The 20,884-nt window shown below is 42.0% G+C and overlaps 1 protein-coding gene across 1 annotated transcript in view; it reads left to right on the forward strand.

Annotated features, from left to right (window-relative positions):
* The window catches only part of CFAP77 (cilia and flagella associated protein 77), a 2,131,249-nt gene that overhangs the window by 1,156,640 nt on the left and 953,725 nt on the right, over window positions 1-20,884 (forward strand). The window contains exon 3 of the mRNA XM_044058808.1: window positions 11,345-11,570. Coding sequence (XP_043914743.1) covers window positions 11,345-11,570 — 226 coding nt within the window. The remainder of the gene's footprint in view (window positions 1-11,344; window positions 11,571-20,884) is intronic.

The following is a 20,884-nucleotide window of genomic DNA, read 5'->3' on the forward strand; positions in this document are numbered from 1 at the left end:
GGAGAAAGGATATTGCATACCTTGGATGTCCACAGACAACTCCGGTAGTATTTTGCAGAACTGTATCTCTCAAGTCTTCAGATCAGGTGTGCATTTCTTGTAAAGGTAAGAAGAAGTAGAGACAACCTTTGTCAAAACTATTTTCAAATGGTTGTCATTATACTCACAATAACAAATCTATTCCAGGCAGGGTCAAGGCCCTTTCTGTCAGGGTCTTGGCTTTATCTGTATCTTTTTGGAAAGATGTAAATTCTAGAAATATTCTAGAAGCTGCTACTTGGTCATCTGTACTTACTTTTACAAAGCACTATAAGCTTCAGTCCATCTCTATGTCCAGATTAAGCTTTGCTAGGACTACTGTCCAAGGGTTCCTGGACTCTTCTCCTTCCAACTCCCAAACTTAGTTAGCTGTGGTAATCTACCCAAATAGCTAAGGCTACTGCAGCATTCATCAATATGATGAACGTAGTACAGTTGTGTAAACTGAACTTACCATAACAGTAGATACTTGAATGATCATTGATGTAGTGGTCACTCACTCCCTACATACATCTTGTTTTTTGGTGTGTTTTTTATGCCAAAATGTGGACATTTATCTTTTGTGATTGTTTTGTTGTTCCTAGCATAGTCCTTTCAGGGCTCATGCTCCTACTCCTTTCTGCTTGCAGGAAAGCTCTGAAGGGCTAAACACTCAAATTTGTCTTTTAGTTAGCTCAGCTCCAGCTGCTTGACAGTTTGGGTGCATGGAAGCTGTCCTGAAGATTTGGAAGCTGGTAGGCCATTATATCCTTGCCAGGATATAATGCATGTAGCTAAGGGTAGTACAGCATTGATCAATCAAACATCTACAGTTATGGTAAGCTCAACTTAGACAACTGTACGCCCCCCCCAAAAAAAAAAAAAAAAAAAAAAACATCATTCATCCTAGAATCACCATAAAAACTTAACAAGTAAAGAGTAAAAAGTCATGGACACTCAGAAGCCTTGCAGCTGATACACAGATATGTCCTCAAGGGTAATTTGCATATTTCCCATGAGACTTCACCACAGGAGGTTTAATTTATTACACAGTGATGACTCTTGCCTGGCTTGGTCTTTTTTGCAGTTTTACTGAATATTTTGTCTGTGTGACCTTTTATCCTTTTGTTTGGATGTTAGTTGGTATATTTTGGTGGCACCCTAATATTTATGGACATCAGGCTTGTTTTTAAGCTCTATGTTTCTAAATTGTTGCCAAACACTTCATGTATGCTGTACAAATGAGGTTAAAAAAAGTCAAAACATGCTATTCCTGCAGTTAGTGAGGTTTGGCTTTACTGGCTTAAATTTACCCATAAAAACTTAAAAAGTAACGAGTAAAGAGTCTCAGGCATTCAGAAGCTATGTAGCTGATACACTGACATTTCTTTAAGGGTCATTGGCATTTATCCCATAGGCCTTCACTACAGGAGAATTGCGGTATTACACAGCAAAGACTCTTACTTGGCAGGGAATTTCTTGCATTTAAAGGTTATAGGATCTGATTCTCACAGTAAGTTTGGAAGTTGGTGGGGATCCACAAGTAATTGATTAAATAACTGCTAAATGTTCAGCTGTTTATTTAGTGATAGCAATTAAATTACAGTGGATCTAAAATGTGTACACACCCCTGTTAAAATGTCAGGATGTTATGTAGCCCTATCTCGCCTACATTCTTACCCGTGGGTTCAGAGCCGAATATCGGCTCAGACTCGGCCGATTTTACTAGCTTAAAGTCTCTCACTGGCTTGGCTAAGAGGGTATCCCATGGTGCACTGCTCCATATCCCCTGATCTCGTTTGCAGCTTGTGTAGCTTGGACATGGTCTCACTTGGCTGCGGCTAAGTACCTCCTTTTTTGCTATTTCTCTTAGAGAAATTTGATATTTCATACCCAAAAGCTATTTTGATAGCTATTTATTGTTGCTGTTGCTGTGTTTGAGTGTGATAGTTGTGTTTTTGGTATCCCTAACTGTTCCAGCAGGCTAGGCCCATTTTAGTTAGAGGACCTAGTCCTCCCCTCTGTTGTTAGATATAGACTTGGCTTCCAATCCTCAGTCAAAATCCAAAGCTTCCAAGGCTAAGAAAAGGTCTACGGCTCCATCTGCCACTTCAGAGCCTCTGGAGAAGATTACTGTATTGGATTCTACCTCCTCGGCTCCACTGTCCTCGGGGCCGCAGGAGGTATCAGTGTTAACTGAATTGGCATCGGCTCCTATTATTCTTGAACCCATTCAGAGCCGGTCGCCCAGTGTGATAAATGGTTCACCTGACAAGAGATCCTAATCTCCATCGCTCTCCTCCAAATCCTCCAGGCTTTCTGATTTGGATGTTGATAGGGTGGTGCAGAGGCTCCTGCAGTCGCCGGTGTTGGCTAAATTGTTTTCGGCTCTGACCCACTCGGCTCCGGAGCCAGTTCCTATGACCGTTTCGATGATTCCTCCTCCGAACACATCCTTGTCGTCAGAGCCGGTATGCTGCGCTCCAAGTGATGTTCCTGCGCCGGCTCCGATACCCCCTCTGGGTCTATTGGTGCCGACCTCGGCTCCAACCATGTTGGTTCTGTCCACAGGGTTCGGGACTCGGGTCTCTTCAGTCGGGCCCAAGGGGGATACTTCGGGACATTTGTCGGTTCCGAGTCTCCCACTCGGTGCATCGGCTCGTGGGACCCCGGTCCCGGTCGTGGCCTCAGAGGCCGGTTGGTCCTCGGACTCGGGGGGACCGGCCTTCGAGGCCATGCGGAGCGCGCTGGCCAGATCGTCAGCTACATCACCCGGGTCAGTCATTCCATCCCCCACCACCCCGGCGAGAGCTTCTGACACTCACCTATCCATGGACAGTAGAGTGCCAGGCCCTAAGGATACCCCCACGAGCGGTCCCCAACTTTCTGAGGGTTTCCCAGAGTCCATGCCTGAGGAGCCTCCTAGAAAGAAATTGTGAAAGAGGAAGCACATAGACTCCCAGGATGAGTCTCTCACCTCTGATACTGACCTCGAGGAATCGGAAGGGTCCCCCAAGTCTTCCTCTGATGATGTTTCCTTCTCTGATATCCTGGAGATACTGAAACAAAGAGGTGACTGGCCTTCCAAAACTCCTTCCGAGGAGGAGTCAGTATTCCTTAAGGCTTTTGGTGCTCAACCCTCCGCCTCCTGGGTGTCTCCACCCTTTGACGAACTTCTTGACCTCATTTGTCGAAGAGTGTGGAAAAACCCCGATTATGTGGAGCCCGTGCCCAGGCGTCCCAACAAATTCTTTTCCGCCCCCCAGGGCAAAGAGTTTCTGTCAAAAGGAGTCCCTGTAGATGCCATGGCGGTGGCGGCAGCCACTCAGAAGGAAGTAGCAGAGTCTTCTTCATCCGTCCATCCTCCTAACAAGGAGTCTAGGACCATGGATCGGTATGGGAAGTGTACCCTATCTTCAGCAACCTTCACTCTATGGTCGCTGAATTATCTGTCTCACTTCACTCGGCTCCAGAGAGATCTCCTCAAAGATTTGGGAGGTACTCTTGCGGGTAACATACCTGAGGCAGTGGCTCAGACAGTTAATGCCCAGGTCTCTACCCTCAACTCCATTGCTAACTCGTCCATGCGGCTCATTTCGTATGCAGCCGAGGGAGCGAGTAGGGCAGCAAGCTCAGGGGTCGCCCTTAGAAGGCAAGCCTGGCTGCACCTGTGTCACTTTGCAGAGGCCTTCAAGTCTTCCTTCATTGATGCCCCATTTGACGGTACCTCCATGTTTGGGACCAAAATGAAAGACACCCTCACCAGGTGCGAGCAAGCGGGAAAGACCCTGTCTGCCGTAGGGGTCCATTTTTCCCTTCCTTCTAGGCCTTATCCCAAGGCCCAGCGGGGAGGGGGGGAAGGTGTAGTTCAAGAAATCACAGAGGTTTTTTCCTGCTACACAAGGTGAACCCCCCCCAGAGGCAGGGGAGGGGGGGGGTTATTCAGGAAGATGTCGCCCCAGAGGCAGAGGGGGCCCCTGCAATTCGGGAGACTGCGACTCCTTCCGTGGCTCTCCATACTCTCATTCCTGAGGGTTTGCCCAACTGCGCTTATCCGGAGCCAGTCGGGGGTCGAATTTCCTTATACCCAGAAGCCTGGGAGAGCATTACCCAGGACCGATGGGTATTATGGATAATTTCCGGAGGTTACCTCATTCCATTCTCTTCGGTACCCCCGCCAATCAGAAAAATCCCAGACGTTCCACCCAGTCAAAGGGATCAAGCAGCCTCAGAGGTCTCGCAGCTGCTAGAAAAAGGAGCCATCCAACGTGTCCCCTCAGACCAAATCGGATTAGGGACTTACTCAAGATTATTTTTGGTGCCGAAAAGAACAAGGGACCTGAGACCCATACTAGATCTCAGTCAACACAACAATTACATACACAAGTCCAAGTTCCGTGTGGTCACACTATAATTGATTCTCCCATTGTTGGGAGAGGAGGTATGGATATGCTCCATCGATCTCAAGGATGCTTACTACCATGTCAAAATGGACAGAGCATCCATGAGTCACCTTGCTTCCGTCTGGGAGCCTGTCACTTCCAGTTTCGAGCCCTGCCCTTTGGTCTCACCACAGCCCCCAGGGTGTTCACCAAATGTATGGCGGTGGTGACGGCTCACTTGAGACGTCAGGGATTCTAGGTATTTCTGTACCTGGATGACTGGCTCCTTACTGCCCCCATCAGGCATCAACTAGTTCAGACCAGGGACGCTACCATCAGTCTATGTCATCAGTTGGGCATAACAGTAACATGGGAAAAATCTGCCTTATTGCCCACACAGCGTGTCACCTTTATAGGAGCAGATTTAGACACCATTCGAATGCGAGCGTTCTTACCACAAGAAAGGATCACAGTATTACAACAACAAATACACATGCTGATGCCCCTGAGACAAGCGAAGGCAAGACTGGTTCTCCAACTCCTAGGGACCATGGCAGCAACTATCATGTTGGTCCCTCTAGCGAGATTACACATGAGACTTCTTCAATGGCTCCTCTTTGTCCAATGGTCTCTCCAAAGTCTCCCATTATCTCATCCCATCGTACTCACGGACAGGTGCAAGCAGGACCTCCGTTGGTGGCTGTGCACCAACAATTTGAATGGGGGAAAGCCCTTCGTTCGACCCATCCCTGTTGCCACGGTGACCACGGACGCCTCCCAGATGGGGTGGGGGGGCATTATCTCGGCAGGACAGTCCAAGGCACGTGGCAGGAACACGAGATACATTTGCATATAAACGTCCTGGAGATGAGAGCAGTGCTTCTTGCATTGCAGGCACTGAAGAAAGTTCATCCTCTAGGGACTATTGCGATACACTCGGACAACATGTCAGTAGTGTGGTATCTCAACAAGCAAGGGGGAACCCGGTCTTACCCTCTGTGCAGAGAGGCTATGCAAGTGTGGCATTGGGCAATAGCTTCCCAACGGTTTCTGGTGGCAATGCACATTCCGGGGAAGTACAACGTAATAGCGGACAGGCTAAGTAGAGCGATCCTTATGCCTTACGAGTGGTCCCTGAATCGCCTGGTTGCAGAGCGAATCTTCAGCAGATGGGGTCAGCCTTGCTGCAACCTTTTTGCCAGTCCTCTCAATGCGAAATGCAGCAACTACTTCACGCTGATCCCCCCCACAGGGTGAATCACCCAGGGACGCTCTGGTTCACGATTGGCCCTCCGGTCTGCTTTATGCTTTCCCTCCATTTCCCCTGCTGTCAAGGGTGATTCAGAAAGCGCAATCCTTGGGAAGCAGAATAATTCTGATTGCCCCACACTGGCCTCATCAAGTCTGGTTCCCCTTTCTTCAACCATACATTGTGGACACTCCTTGGATTCTGGACCCTCAACCAGATTTACTGACACACATGTTGGGACAGTTCCACCCTTCTCTGATGACCCTCTGGTTGACAGCCTGGCTACTCCACTTCCATCGCTAGTCAGATGTCATAATTTTTCACCGGACGTGGTCCATATATTATTGTCCTCTCATAAGCCATCCACTAGAAAGATTTATTCTAGCAAATGTAAAAGGTTCCCTATCTGGGCACATACTAGAGGCATTGATCCTTACACAGCTCCAATAGATTCAGTTCTGGAGTTCTTGTCTATGCTGTTCTATCAGGGGTTCACATCAGCCACCATCAAAGTTCAGCTGGCGGCGATATCTAATTTCCACGTAGCGAATGAACCTAGTCTCATGGCACACAGACTATGCAAAGCATTCCTTAAAGGTACCCTGTTGCTTCTTCCCCCAGTGTCCAAACCTATCATGCCCTGGGATCTCAATTTTCTTCTACAAGCCCTGACTTTACCACCATTTGAGCCTGCAGCTACCTGTGAATTAAAATTCTTGACATGGAAAACAGCATTCTTAACAGCAGTCACTTCAGCGAGTCGGGTTTCGGAAATTCAAGCCCTCTCCATCAAACCCCCATATTTAATCTTCCATTAAGATAGGGTCTCTCTTAGACCAAACCCCTCGTTCCTTCCTAAAGTGGCTTCCATGTCTAACATGAATCAGTCCATTGAGGTGCCTGTTTTCTTCGCCCACTTTTCTAACCAGGCAGAATTTAGATTTCACCAATTGGATGTACATAGACAGTTACGCTTCTATCTACACCAGACAAAAGATATCCAGAAATCTGACCAACTCTTTGTCTCCTTTTCGGAAAACCAAATGGGTTCTCCGGTATCCAAGGTCACGCTGTCTAGATGGATAGCCAGTTGTATCTCTTTCATCTATCAGGCAGGAGGTAAAAATTTGCCATTTTCAGTCAAGGCACATTCTACTCGGGCTGTTTCTACATCCACAGCCTGTCAAGCTAGATTGTCAATGGATGATATATGTGCTGCAGCTACTTGGGCTTCTCCTCACACCTTTGTTTCTCATTACAAATTGGATGTGGTCTCCAGGGGCAGGTCTTCCTTTGGCTCCACAGTTCTCAGAAGTATTTTCCTATGAGCCCCCCAGGATGTAGGTGCTAGGGACGCTGTCCCACAGGTAAGAATGTAGGCAAGATAGGACTACATAACATCAAGAAGTTATGTACTCACCATAACGTTCAATGTATGTAGTCCATCTCGCCTCACATTCTTACTTACCCTCCCACCTTCCCCCTGCCTGGAGGATTTGGAGGTTAGGTTGTCACCTACAGAGTCCCTTTGATTAGTTTATTGTTTATATGGATGTGATGGGTGTATGGAGTACAAATGATTTTTGCAGCAAACTAGATCTGGGGATATGGAGCAGTGCACTATGGGATACCCTCTTAGCCCAGCCAATGAGAGACTTTGGGCTAGTAAAATCGGCCGAGTCGGAGCCGATATTCTGCTCCGAACCCACGGGTAAGAATGTGAGGCGAGATGGACTACATACATTGAACGTTATGGTGAGTACATAACTTCTTGTTTTTGTGATATAAAAGCATGTCTCCCCACATTAATTTTTGCTACCCTTTCCCCCTTTCTGAGCTCCAAACTTACACTTTCTATTGTTGAGAGTTACTTCTTAAAAGTTTGCCTATTTTTCAATTTGTTGAACTTATCGGATATGTTTTTAGATTTTGATTAGGTAATTTCTCTTATTTTTTAAACTGTTTAACTTTTATATTGCTTTAAAATAACTTTTTGTAGATGCCAGTGTTATATTTTTTTTCTTGCATGTACTGGAGCTTTTCTCCCCGGGCCTCTACTGTAAACGGATATATATCCAGTTGGACTAGCCCGGTCAACAAATGTAAAATAAAATAAAAAAAATAAATAAATAAATAAAAAATTAGACCACAATAAATCATTTCAAAACTTTTCCCACCTTTAATGTGACCTATAACCTGTACAATTCAATTGAAAAACAAACAGATCTGTTAGGGGAAAAAATATAAAAAATAAAAAATGTACAATAAGCTGGTTGTATAAGTGTGCACACCCTTAAACTAATTCTTTGTCGAAGCACCATTTGATTTAATTACAGCATTCAGTCTTCTTGGGTAGGAGTCTATCAGCATGGTACATCTTGACTTGGAAATATTTGCCCACTCTTCCTTGCAAAAGCACTCCAGATCTGTCAGATTGCGAGGGCATCTCTTGTACACAGCCCTCTTCAGGTCACCCCACAGATTTTCTATTGGATTTAGGTCTGGGCTCTGGCTGGGCCAGTCCATAACTTTAATTTTCTTCTGGTGAAGCCATTTTTTTGTTGATTTAGATGTATGCTTGGGGTCATTGTCGTGTTGAAAGGTGAAATTCCTCTTGATCTTCAGCTTTCTAGCAGATGCCTTAAGGTTTTGGGCCAAAACTGACTGGTATTTGGAACTGATCATAATTCCCTCCACCTTGACTAAAGGCCCAGTTTCCGCTGAAGAAAAGCAACCCCAAAGCATGATACTGCCACTGTGATACCCCTGCACCGGCCCAGTAATCAAGGAGCCTCAATCCTCACTACTAGCACCAGTGAGGGGCATTCACATTGGGAGGATAACAAGTACACACACAGTACAGTGCAATTTCCCTTAAGAGCACACAGAGATCACAGTCAGTCTGGGGCTGGTTTCTCCCTTTCTCTATAGATCCCCAATAAGACTCCCCACTAGCACAGCTGTAGGGTTCAGATCTTAGCTGAGTGGTCAAGCCAAAACCTCCAGCACCCTCTCTGTCTAACTAGTGCTTTGTGTCCCTGCCCAAGTAGCTGATACACACACTTTGAGATTTGATTTATACACAAACACACAGACACTCCTGGGGAAGGCTGGCACAGGTTCTCCAGCTATGCCCCCTTCTGCCCAGACTATACGGTAGTACCAACAGCCACCAATCACCCTTATCAGCTACTCTAAAGCCCCTTACCAAAGGGTGTCCAATTCTACTGTGCAATGTTACTGTTACCCAAATAATGTGTGACGAACAGCAAGGCTATTGGAGTGGTTTGTACAGTATCACCAAATACATGCAAGTACTCTCAGAGCTTAAATTATCTCTACATAAAACAGCCACAGATTAAAAGGTTTAAAAATATTTAATAATAAATAATAAAAACACAAGGCAATACTCATTGATTCAACACAGTGACACTAGAGAGTTCAGAAATCACAGGAAATACTTTAAAACAACATTGTAGGATAGTCTGACATAAATATAGAAAACGGCTAGACCAATCTTGCTATTTCTATCTTTAAGAGAAATACTAAGATGTAAATCCTACTTACAGAGCAAGGAAAAGTGCTGGTGAGTTGTTGTCAGATTCAGAACAAAATCCAAAATGCCATCTCTTTCTCTTGAGATAGTTCTTAAATTGATAATACACATTACTGCTGAGTCATTTCAGATTACATCATTCTTGTCACTTCTGCTTAGGTTTCTCAGGCTCACAGAACATAAAATGTAGCATTTCTTTGTGATCTGCACAGCAATAAAAGACACTTTACATGTGAAACCTAGTACTTATCTCTGTCTTAAGACAATAGAAAGAATTTCCAGCTGCAGACATCCTGTCTCTTAGTTTGAGATCACACACAGTCATAAAATTCCTTTTTTTAATCAGCTTATTTTCTTAGAGTTTGCAAGTTAACTCTTTATATCTCAGTTTTCTACCATGAAAACATGCATTACATAGGCATAGAGCTTATACACATTTCTACTTTCTTCCAGCAGGGTGCACTGTGGTTACATTTTTGAAGCTCAGTACATAACAGTTTTCTTACATTTGTAAAACAAGCCTGTGGATCATATTAATATTTACAATGACATAGAATTATTTACAAAATTCTATCTAGCTAGGCTGGCAGCCTTCACATTTTATCACAGCCACCACCATGCTTTACCATGGGGATGGTGTTCTTTTGGTGATGCAAAGTGTTGTTTTTGCTCCAAACGTACCTTTTGGAATTGTGGCCAAGAAGTTCAGCCTTGGTCTCATCAGACCATAACACATTTTCCCATATGCGTTTGGGAGACTTAATATATTGTTTTGCAAATTTTAATCCAGCCTGGATGTTTTTCTGTGTAAGAAAAGGCTTCTGTCTTGCAACCCTACCCCATACTCCAGACATATGGAGAATACGGGAGATTGTTGTCACATGTAGTACATAACAAGTACTTGCCAGAAATTCCTGCAGCTTCTTCAGTGTTGCTGTATGTTTCTTAGCAGCCTCCCTGACCAGTTTTCATCTTGTCTTTTCATCAATTTTGAAGGGATGTCCAGTTCTTTGCAACGTCACTGTTGTCCCATATTGTCTCCACTTTTTGATGACTGTCTTCACTGTGTTCTATGGTATATCCAATGCTGTGGAAATTTTTTTGTACCCTTCTCCTGACTGATACTTTTCAAGAATGAGATCCCTTTGATGCTTTGTAAGCTCTCTGCGAACCATGGCTTTTGCTGTAGTAGGCAACTGGGCAAATGTCAGAAAAATCTTACTAGGACAGCTGAACTTTATTTGTGGTTAATCAGAGTTGCTTTATTTGATGGCAGATGTGTACCCAAGAAGACCGAATGCTGTAATTAAATCAAAAGGTGCTTCAACAAAGTATTAGTTTAAGGGTGTGCACACATGCAACCAGCTTATTGTACATTTTTTAATTTTGTTATATTTTTTCCCTATTCCCCTAACAGATTTGTTTGTTTTTCAATTGAGTTGTACAAGTTATAGGTCACATTAAAGGTGGGAAAAGTTTTGAAATGATTTATTGTGGTCTCATTTCTTTATATCACAAAAACCTGACATTTTAACAGGGATGTGTACACTTTTTATATTCATTGTAGCTTTCTTTGATTTACCAGTAATGATGTTCCTGGTGTGGAGAGAGGTCTGACATTTGTAGCTTGAGATTAGAAGTCTTTTTGAGATCTTAATTTATATGGTGTCATGCAGTGACATTATTTTTCACACGGGTAATTTTAGTATTAAAAGAGTAAATGACAATTCTACACACTGCTAATTCATATGTCAAGATTTGGCGGTACATTTTAGACTGAGGACCATCAAACCAGAAACCATTTTGCTTCACTGATCTCTTCCTAGAAACTAATTTACAGTTTCTTTAGTACTTTTCAATCATGTTATCTATACTTGGATATCAAATATATTATGCTGCTGTCAGTTTTAGTTAGTATTTAGGTAAACTAGGATAAGAAAGGGGTGCTAATTTTACTAAGTTTGTATTACTGAAACTATTAATGGAAATTGTAGAAAGCTATGTAGGCAGCACTCAAGCTGAGGCTTCTGAAGCAGCCTTCTCTTAGGAAACACTGTACAACAGTCTGTCAGCTGTATTGTATCCACCATAAGCAAATTGTACACTTTCCAGTCTGAAACTTTCTTTCTTGCTTTACAGCAATTTCTCACTGGGATATCAATGAACCTGTTAAGCATATCTCCCAAATGGACAGGGATTTTGTAGCTTTGAACCGTGCAGCTGTCAAAGCAGGACTTGTTACAGCACCAGAACATTATTATTTTCGGGCTACACATGACATCCGATGCAAAGACATGAAGTCAGAAAGTGGCAGATCTCACATAACACGCCTGCCTCCAGATATGACCTTTGGAATTTCAACAAGGTAAAATACTCTCCTTTTGGTACATATGGATTTTGTCTTAAATATCATACCATACATTGATTTACCTTAATATGACACAGTGAAAACCCAAAAAATATCCATCATTTGATTACTTGCTGTTCCTAACAGTGCAGCTGGTGACTTCAAAGCAATGTGCGGGAGCTACAGAAAGCAACTGAATGGGTGAGGCTACTGGAATAGGCAGAGGCTATATTATATCCACAGACTGCCTTAGTGTCTAAAAATTCCAGCCACTTTATTGCCTATAAACATCTCAAATGTTCAAGTGCAATCCGTAGGGTAGGCCTTAGGTGAAACTGACCAGTAGACAAAGGACTCCATGCAACCCTCACTGCAGACTGCAGTCCTGTACTACAGTGCCCTACCTTGTTTCCCATCCTAGCAAACCTCTTAACTGTCCATATCATCTCAGAATGCCCAGATTTTTGCCTCATATTTTTGATCTGTCCATTTTAAAATTTTGGTTTTCTGGCAAATCACAAAATAATGACAGAAGTTTGAGTTTCTGACTTCATATCATTCAGAAAATGCATGCTAACACAAATCCTGTTCTTCTAGCAACTTTATTTTTATTTATTTATTTATTTTACATTTGTTAACCGGGGTGTCTGACTGAGCCGAAAAGGCCCTTTTTCAGCAGAGGCCCGGGGAGAAAAGCTCCACAAAGAAAAATTGCAGATACATTTAGTTATTTAGACATGATCAGTATACACTCAAATTACAAGAGACATGTTTTTACAGTGGTATGCGGCACATCAACAGTTACAGTGGGGAGAGCAAACAAAAAATATTAATTTAAAAATAAAGGTAATTAATAGATTTGTGGTATACAGCTGAAATTTGGAACATAGGTAGAATACATACATAGTACACAGGTACAGAACATACATTGTAGATTAGCTAGTGTTTGTGAGTAAGACTGAAAACTATTATGAAGTACTCTAGATTTAGTATGTATACCTTATCTGCTTTTACTAGCCTGGGGAGCAATCGTGGCACTGCCAACTTTACTTGAGATGTTGCCTGATGAGGTCTTTAAAGGAGGCTTTGGATGATGTGTTTTGAATGCTAGTGGGGACAGAGTTCCATTTTTTAGCCACTGAACTACTATATAGTGTGTCTGCAAAGCTATTGTAGCTGTTGGTGACTTCTAGTAGTAGTTTGTTTGATGATCTAAGAGGCCTTTTGGCTGAGTGGTGTTGTACTAGGTTTTTGAGGGCAGGACACTTATTGGGGAGGTAATAGAATGACAGAGGCAGAGCTGATTGTAGGTTAGGAGTTTGGGCAGTTCAAGCCAGTGGAGCTGTCTCAAAGCAGTACAGTGATGAGCTCTATATGAGCAATTTGCAGCAAAGCGGGCAATTCTGTTATACCAGGCTTCCATTTTGCTTAATTCAGTTTTGTTGAGATTAGTCAGAATGGGAGGTGCATAGAGTAGGGTGGATAGAAGTTGGGAGCGAGCAATGGCTGATCTTGTGTTGTTGGTAAGAAATGGTTTGATACGGTAGATTGATCCCAGTTTGACATGTACTTTTTTAGTAGTTAAGTTGAGATGACTATCAAATTTCAGGTGGGAGTCTATGGTTATTCCCAATAGCTTAGCCTGTGCCACTGGAGCGATTGGAGTAGCATTTGTGGAGTAGATAGTGACTTGACTGTTATCAGTGTTTTTGTTAGAACTGGTTATAATCATAATCTGAGTTTTCTTTGGATTGAGGATAAGTTGGGCTTTGGTAAGGTAGTTTTCAACTTCAGAGAATGTTAGCTGAGTTGTTTGCAGGAGGGTGGGAATGTTTTGTGCAGCACAGATTAAGATAGTGTCATCTCATACTGAATGATAGATGTATGCTGTGTGGAGATATGGAGGTCATTTGTGAAGACTGTGAATAGTAGTGGTCCTAAGATAGAATCCTGTGGGACTCCTATAGTTATGGGCAGCTGAGGAGAGAGAGAATTTTCCCATTTCACAGCTTGGTACCTGTCAGTTAAGTAGCTTTGGAACCAGGTAAGAGTGGAATTTGATAGGTGATATTGATTTAGTTTGTTTAGCAGGATTTGGTGTGAGACTGTGTCAAATGCTTTGGACATATCCAAAAAAAGAGTTGACACCTGTAGGCCTTCATTTTTGAGACAGTTTACTGTGTCTGTGAAGCAGAGGAGGGCTATAGTGGTATTATGGGCAGGTCTGAAACCATGCTAAGTAGGTAACAGGATGTTGCTGTCCAGGAGATAGTTTAGCATCTGGGTATGGATGCATTTTTCTAGAATTTTGGCCAGGGGGCAGAGTAAAGCAATGGGTCTGTAGTTATTAAGTTCAGTGGAGGTCCCGCCTTTATGTATGGATGTAACATAGGATATTTTCCAGAGTTTGGGCACATAGTTTTCAACAATTGATCTGTTTATGAGAGTGGAAACTGAGATAGCAACAGCATCTGCTGTGAGTTTCAAGAAATAGCTGGGGAGTAGGTCGGCTGCTGTTGATGAGGTTTTTAGTTTGGAGAGCATGCTTTTGATTGAAGTGGTGGAAACTGTTTTGAGGGTAAAGCTTGTATTAGTGTTATTTGTGTTGGGGGGGGATAGTGAGGAAGAAACTGTCCTGTGATACTAAGGATAGAATTGAGTTCACAAAGTGGGAGTTGAATTATGTTTCGATGGGAACTTTAATGTCAGGGGTGGTTGGTTTGGGGGTAGCCTTTTGGGTGGATTTTAGTAGCTGGTTTACATTTTTCTGAAATTTTTGGGGGTTGTGTTGGTATTTAGTTTGTAATGTTGTGTAGTAGGATTTTTTGTTCAGCCTAATGCATTTTTTGCACGGTTGCGCAGTTCTTGGTACTTAGTTAGGCTTTGTGTTTCTTTGTTTTTTGATAGTAAAGCCAGGCAGTGTCTCTGGACTTGAAGATTTGTTGAGTTTCTTTACTGAGCCAGGGGTTTGTAGAGGTTCTAACCTTGATTGTGTGTAATGGAGTGATAGTGCCTAGGTGTTGTAGAAATGTTTTGTTGAAATATGCTACAGCCTGGTCAAGTGGGAGGGTTTTTAGGGGGGTCCAGTCACAGTTACAGAGTAAAGTGTTGAGGACCTCAGGAGATAATTTTTTTTGTGTTTCTAGTGGATATATAGTTAGTGGTTTTGCATATGCTTGTTCTGCTACGTATAAAGTATATTATGGTGTGGTCACTTAAGGTGTCTGGGAGACTGCCTGTGTGAGGGTACAATATGGGGTTGTTAGTTAGGACCCAGTCAAGGATGGATTCCCTTTTAGATTTTTTATCACATCTAGTTGGAATTTGGACTAGCTGCTGGTAGCCATGGAGATTTATTAGATTACTTGGTGGTTCTGATATACAGGTGAACCAATCTAGGCTGAAGTCCCCCAGAATAAGGGTTTCTTGTGAGTATGTGGAAGAACACCAGGATAAAAGGTCTTCAAGGCTAGCAGGTGTACTACCAGGTGGAATATAGATCACAATTGTGGCGATGACCTTTTTAGGGTGAAGTTGAAGTTGTGAGATAAGTATGTCCCAATTATTTGGGGAGGGGTAGGGGTTTGGTAATTGACAGACAGTTAAGTTGGACTTGTACAGTAAAGCAGTTCCACCCCCTTTACGAAGTGGTCTGTCTTGTCTAATGATATTGTAGCCGGTAGGGAGAACTTCTGAGTTAGCTATGTTTTTATTTAACCAAGTTTCTGTTAAAGCAACTATGTCAAGCAACTATGTCTGGGGAGTAGTGTGCTATTGTGGCCTGGAGTTCAGGTATTTTATTTTTGACACTTCTAATATTAATATTTAGCATTAAAAGATGGTTGGTTTTGCTGCTGTTGTTGATTTGCCCAGGGATGAAGAAAGTGGAGGTGTTATGTTCTGACATTTGTGTTGGAGCAGTTTGTGTTGGACAGGATGGATTTGGGCCTGGATTGAGGTGGATATCCCCACTTATGGTGAGCCTAATGTTAAAATGGTAATACAAATGTTGGAGTTGTTGAGGAGTGTGACTTTATAAGTTTATATGAGCAGTATTTAAAATTTGTCACTATTTTGGGGCCATTGTCCCCTCATTAATTTAGGCTTTGTCCAGATTTCTTGTGCTAAGAGGTTGAGGGATCCTTGCCCCACATCATTCAGGCAGATTCCTTTTTTCTTGCTTTTTCACAATTTCCTTTATTCTTCATTGTTGCTCCATCCTTTCAACACACCCTAACTGGCAAAGACTGTGGGTAATAGATGTGGAGAAAGTAACTGAATTAAGCTAGGTGTCTAGGGGCCACCAGGCCCTCAGATGTCATATTAATCTAGATGCTCTGAGGCTCATTTCAGAGCTTTTCCCTACCTTTCAATCCAATGATACCCTGAAAAAAATTCATGAGTAAGGAAAGAAATCAGTCTCATTTCTTTTCTTTCAAAGAAGAAGTGTTGTCCAAAGCATTATGTTTTGATTACTGTATTTCTGCTTGTTACTGTCTGATGCGTACAATCCACTGCAACCATCTCTCTCACAAGCACACACATGCACAATATCAAATGCATAAATGTATTAGAAGAACTACTTGTTCAGTTAGCAGCACCATTTATTAGAAGAATGGGAGGAATCAAACAGTAGACATTATATAAAATAATTTACAAAGAAACTAAGTAAACAAATAAATAGCTTCACTTAAAAAGCACTTTCTATGCCCGCACTCATACGAATACACATTTGTTCACTTCTTTCTATTTTTTCAGGTTGCCTCAGGCACGAGTCACCTGATACAGCCTGAGCAAATAGCAAACAGCTCACTGTCTCATGCAGTAGCCCAGATAGCATGTGCTGAAGCTCTATTTACTCTGCACTCAAAATGGCTGTAAGACCTTTGAGAGGATGTAATAGCCTTATTCTCCATTTGGAGTCAGACTAACATGGGCTGTATTATAGAACAGCTCAGCAAAGTAAACTGAATTTTAACAGAAATCAGAAGTCTGTGCGTACGCAGTAGCAGACATGAAGTTTTGAGACCATAAAAAGGGAAAGTTGACTATTTTTTCAGTTGAAATTGTCATAAAATAATACTTTATTTGAGATATGATATTACTTTCTTCACATACAGGACTAGATATTAGCTTAACTATAACGGTTCTACTATGAAAGCCCCCCACACCTCTTGAAATTACATATACCAATCCCAGGGATGCACCAACTCAAAGAAGGGAGACATCTCTCTAAAAAGTGAATCATCACCAGCACACAATTAGAATTTGCACTGGTAATGATTTCTTATGGAGAAAAGCATTTTGGCCTTATGGTTCTTTTTTTTCTGCTTGTTAGCAGAGCCAGATCATGGCAAAATGCTTTCAACATTAAAACTACATGTATAAACCATACAAACTTGATCACAATACCCTCACAAAAAACAGAGTGCAAAAAAAAAACCCAATAAATTTACATTCATTATCTTAAAATCAATAAATAGATTTCAGATAAGCATTAAAATGACATTCAAACATTTATAAAAACATAAATATAAAATTACTTAACTCATTTCCATAGAAAGTCACACCAAATGGTGCTCCTAAGGATCCTCAAACCTGAAAAAAAAATCTAAACCTGCAGAGGAAAAAACTGATCCCCCAAGTTTAAAAAAAAAAAATCAAATACATCAGTAGAAAGAATTAAATGCCAAACACGAGAACTTGTAACAAATCCCAGTCCCAGAATTAAGGTTCTACCCATCCAAACTGCAGACTGGAAACAGAAACCTAAAATGAAACATAGAAAGGAAAAATACATTACTATTACACTAAACTACCAATATACAAATCTTTTGAACATGGGAGCCCATAGTTATCCTATCCCCATTCACTAGAGCTAATATTAGAGGAGATTACAATATATTAAGAGTAATGGGGAGGGAAGGCTCCGTGATTTAGAGAAATGGAGCCTTGACTATGACACGGATGACCCAAGTTCAATAGTGGCTCAAACTCTGGAGAATCTGGGCTGTGGGGGTTTGGAAAGAAACATCCTTTTGTTGGTTTGCCCACTCTAGGAGGGGGAGAGAGAGAGAGAGAGAGAGAGAGAGAGAGAGAGACAGAGTGAGAGAGAGAGAGAGAGAGAGAGAGAGAGAGAGAGAGTGAAAATGGCGTTTCTGCTTCTGATCTAATGTGCCCCTGCTGGTGGGGGTTAGTGCCGTAATCACTCAACAGTGTACCTTCAAAATATTTGCATAAAAGGGGAAGGGCTGGGTCTAAATGACATTGTATACAGTGATGCATGTGATGCCAGTAGTCCCACCTATTGAAAAAATCCAAAAAAATCCCTGGAGGGCAAGACAGAATATATGACACTGTTGGCTTTCCACTTTGATCTACTTCCCCTTCCCAGACCTCTGATGGAGTGGTTCCATCCCTGGTGGCTACTTCTCGATACACTGAGGTTAAAAGGAATAATGGGAGCAGGCCTGGTGGATACTTCTCGATACACTGAGGTTAAAAGGAATAATGGGAGCAGGCCTGGTGGATACTTCTAGATACACTGAGGTTAAAAGGAATAATGGGAGCAGCCCTGGTGGATACTTCTGGATACACTGAGGTTAAAAGGAATAATGGGAGCAGGCCTGGTGGATACTTCCGGATACACTGAGGTTAAAAGGAATAATGGAAGCAGCCCTGGTGGATACTTCTAGATACACTGAGGTTAAAAGGAATAATGGGAGCAGCCCTGGTGGATACTTCTGGATACACTGAGGTTAAAAGGAATAATGGGAGCAGGCCTGGTGGATACTTCTGGATACACTGAGGTTAAAAGGAATAATGGGAGCAGCCCTGGTGGATACTTCTGGATACACTGAGGTTAAAAGGAATAATGGGAGCAGGCCTGGTGGATACTTCTAGATACACTGAGGTTAAAAGGAATAATGGGAGCAGACCTGGTGGATACTTCTAGATACACTGAGGTTAAAAGGAATAATGGGAGCAGGCCTGGTGGATACTTCTGGATACACTGAGGTTAAAAGGAATAATGGGAGCAGGCCTGGTGGATACTTTTCAATACACTGAGGTTAAAAGGAATAATGGGAGCAGGCCTGGTGGATACTTCTAGATACACTGAGGTTAAAAGGAATAATGGGAGCAGCCCTGGTGGATACTTCTAGATACACTGAGGTTAAAAGGAATAATGGGAGCAGGCCTGGTGGATACTTCTAGATACACTGAGGTTAAAAGGAATAATGGGAGCAGGCCTGGTGGATACTTCTAGATACACTGAGGTTAAAAGGAATAATGGGAGCAGGCCTAGGGCAGCTGATGGTCAGCTTTAGATCTCCAAAAAAGACAAAGTATGTAAACAAAACACTTCCCAGACATTCTGGCTGGGCCTCCCTGGATACCCATTTGGTATCCTAAGTACTGCAACAAAACCTCAGTCCCTAAAACATATTGCCTGAGGCTCCAAATGCAAAACTGGTCTTCACAGGGATCCCATCATTCCCTATTGTTCTCTTAGTGTACTTCGGCAGGACTTTCTTTGTTTTAGGGATTTCCCTTTACTTTGTATTTATGTGTCAGTGGAGTTAGTGCACATATAATTTTGGTGGTGTGTTTATGTGTCAGTGAAGTTGGTGTACATATAATTTTGGTGGTGTGTTGTATGGATTTCCCTTTCCTTTTTGTCTGTGTCAGTGGAGTTAGTGTACATATAATTTTGGTGGTGTGTTTGTCAGTGGAGTTAGTGTACATATAATTTTGGTGGTGTGTTGTAGGTATCTCCCTTTTCTTTGTATTTATGTGTTAGTGGAGTTAGTGTACATATAATTTTGGTGGTGCATTGTAGGGATTTCCCTTTCCTTTGTGTCTATGTGTTAGTGGAGTTACTGTACATATAATTTTGGTGGTGTGTTTGTCAGTGGAGTTAGTGTACATATACTTTTGGTAGTGTGTTGTAAGGGTTTCCCTTTCCTTTGTGTTTATGTGTCAGTAGAGTTAGAGTGCATATAATTTTGGTGGTGTGTTTGTCAGTGGAGTTAGTGTACATATAATATTGGTGGTGTATTTATGTCTCAGTGGAGTTAGTGTACATATAATTTTGGTGGTGTGTTGAATTCCCTTTCCTTTGTGTCTATGTGTCAGTGGAGTTAGTGAACATATAATTTTGGTGGTGTGTTTGTCAGTGGAGTTAGTGTACATATAATATTGGTGGTGTATTTATATCTCAGTGGAGTTAGAGTGCATATAATTTTGGTGGTGTGTTGAATTCCCTTTCCTTTGTGTTTATGTGTCAGTGGAGTTAGTGAACATATAATTTTGGTGGTGTTTTTATTTGCCAGTGGAGTTAGTGTACATGTAATTTGGTGGTGTGTTGTAGGGATAGGCCTTTCCTTTTTGTCTATGTGTCAGTGGAGTTAGTGTACATATAATGTTGGTGGTGTGTTTGTCAGTGGAGTTAGTGTACATATAATATTGGTGGTGTGTTGTAGGGATTTCCCTTTTCTTTGTGTTTATGTGTCAGTGGAGTTAGTGTACATATAATTTTGATGGTGTATTTATGTCTCAGTGGAGTTAGTGTTCATATAATTTTGGTGGTGTGGAGGGCTTGTACCCCTCCCCCCATGCAGGTGCAAGGTCAACTTTTCCCTTGCAAAACCACTCATTGAAATGAATTTGCAACAATTTGAATTCAGCACGTTGGGTCTTCATTAAACTAGGGCTCAGTGAGCTGTAGTGGAAGCCAGAAGTCCAGACATTGTTTTAGATGCCATAGAATTATGGCAATGCTATCATATTACAACATCCAACATTATGTGTAAATGTAGAGCTCTTCCAGTATTGTCTGAATGTTTTAAGTAAATGTGGGTTTTATTCATTTACTATAAACTGATGACTAGGATACGATTATAGAAGATTACATGAATGATTCTGTAAGAGTGTACCAAAACAGTAAATACTCTAGAGAAGTACAGTTGATTTCACCATCTCCCTAGATAGGTAATTATCTGCAGTGTCTTAGTGCTTAGCATTTCTAGGGGTTATTTTTTCAGCTGAAGTTTACACCATCTCCATCCCTACCATTCTGTCTCAACCTACATTTCTGATAAGCTGGATTTCTTTAGTGTTGCTTGCACAGAGTAGTGAAGACAGAGGAAACTAATGCAATGCACATATTTGTTTAACTTGTGAAAAATACTGGAATAGGTCAGCAGAAGTTATAGTATGTACCACAAGAAAGGTCTTCCTTCAGATTGTAATAGCTAAGGGCTGCACTTCTTTATTTCAACTGATAACTGGAATCCACTAAACATTTTTATTTGTGATAAATTGTTGTATAT

The sequence above is a fragment of the Protopterus annectens genome, chromosome 16.part0 (assembly GCF_019279795.1).
Source record: "Protopterus annectens isolate FY-2018-M chromosome 16.part0, PAN1.0, whole genome shotgun sequence".
Lineage (NCBI taxonomy): Eukaryota > Metazoa > Chordata > Ceratodontiformes > Protopteridae > Protopterus > Protopterus annectens.